The sequence below is a fragment of the Trachymyrmex cornetzi genome, unplaced genomic scaffold (genome assembly GCF_001594075.2).
Source record: "Trachymyrmex cornetzi isolate Tcor2-1 unplaced genomic scaffold, Tcor1.1 scaffold884, whole genome shotgun sequence".
NCBI lineage: Eukaryota > Metazoa > Arthropoda > Insecta > Hymenoptera > Formicidae > Trachymyrmex > Trachymyrmex cornetzi.
Window position 1 is genome coordinate 3,476 of NW_017300228.1, and position 1,314 is coordinate 4,789.

At 31.1% G+C, this 1,314-nt stretch overlaps 1 protein-coding gene across 2 annotated transcripts in view; it reads right to left on the reverse strand.

Annotated features, from left to right (window-relative positions):
- Positions 1-545: 545 nt before the first annotated feature.
- LOC108769314 (1,5-anhydro-D-fructose reductase) overlaps positions 546-1,314 on the reverse strand; it is a 22,644-nt gene continuing 21,875 nt past the window's right edge. For both annotated transcript variants that reach the window (XM_018520223.1, XM_018520222.1), the window contains exons 7-8: positions 931-1,079; positions 546-604 (exon numbers count right to left, since the gene is read on the reverse strand). In XM_018520223.1, the coding sequence (XP_018375725.1) occupies positions 562-604; positions 931-1,079 (192 nt within the window). In that variant the 3' untranslated portion in view covers positions 546-561. The remainder of the gene's footprint in view (positions 605-930; positions 1,080-1,314) is intronic.

The following is a 1,314-nucleotide window of genomic DNA, read 5'->3' on the forward strand; positions in this document are numbered from 1 at the left end:
TATCAATTGCTGCACGTGAGATTTTTGAGTATAGATTAAAACGTGTTTTATAATATTTCGGATATATCACATGTCGTACAGAACGGACGAAAAATTTAATCGTGCGAGTGGTCTTGGCCCGAACCTCGAAATTTTTTGCAGCATCCAATTGTAATTGGTTAGACCAAGGGTCGAGCGAGCTTCAAACATCGTCGTGAAAACATACGCTTTCCAGTGCGCTTTTAAAGAGGATACTAATATATGATCATTCTCGAGGTTACGACTTGTTTCCTGTTGTCTTCTAGATTCAATAAATTATTCATGTTGCATCAAGAAACGTCTAATGCTAAATCATAAAAAGTTTAATTAATATTTTTCTTAATCATTGTTTTGTTTGTTCTATGGGTTATCAAAGAAGGAAGAAATAACTATTATAACGTTTGAAAATATTTAGAGTTATATTTCAGACAAAAAGTACAGCTTTAAATGAGAAAATATTTTAAAATATGTATTGTATATCCATATATATCCTTCGAAGTTTTTCATTTTTTCACGTAGTTGTAAAACTCTCTTTATACTGATTTAAAACGGAATGTTAAAAGGAAAGTATTTAAAGTTTATCGCACTAAAACATAGAAACAAAACAGTTATTTAAAAAATATATACGTCATTCGAATATTTGTCTAATATCTATTGTTCTTCAAAGTCCATTTTAAATAATGTATAATTTGCAATAATTATTTGCTTACATGACATGTAAAATTGTATGTAGAATTCTATCCTGAATTTGAATACGATTTACAGTTCATTTAAAATTAAAATTTAACGTACATTATCCAAGAGAAATAAAGTTATTTTAAAAAATGTTTAAAGATCTCAGAGTTCTAAAATATTCATGTATGACAGATGATATCATAAAATGTAAAATACCATGCATATTCTAATACTTACGGTGTGAAAAGTGCTACTCTCTGTCCAGTGCTGAGTTTACAAATAGCGTTCATTTCATCGGATGTTAAGGTGAAATCAATAAATTCCATGTTTTCCTTAATTCGACTTTTAGTTACAGACTTAGGTATTGGAGCAGTTCCGTGTTGGTACTACAAAAATAAAATATGACTGTATACATCTGTTTTAATTACATGAAAGAAACAGTTCTATCAATGACAATCTTGTGTTTCGCGGGTTTTCTCCGTGTTCAAATCCATTCTTGGAATGCCAACGTTTCGTGAACCTTGCAGTCCACTTCATCAGGGCGAAGAGCAGCCTGATACTAAGCTGTTCTCCCGGGTCGTTCCCTTTATATTACCCTCACTGGAAAAACTGAATCACACA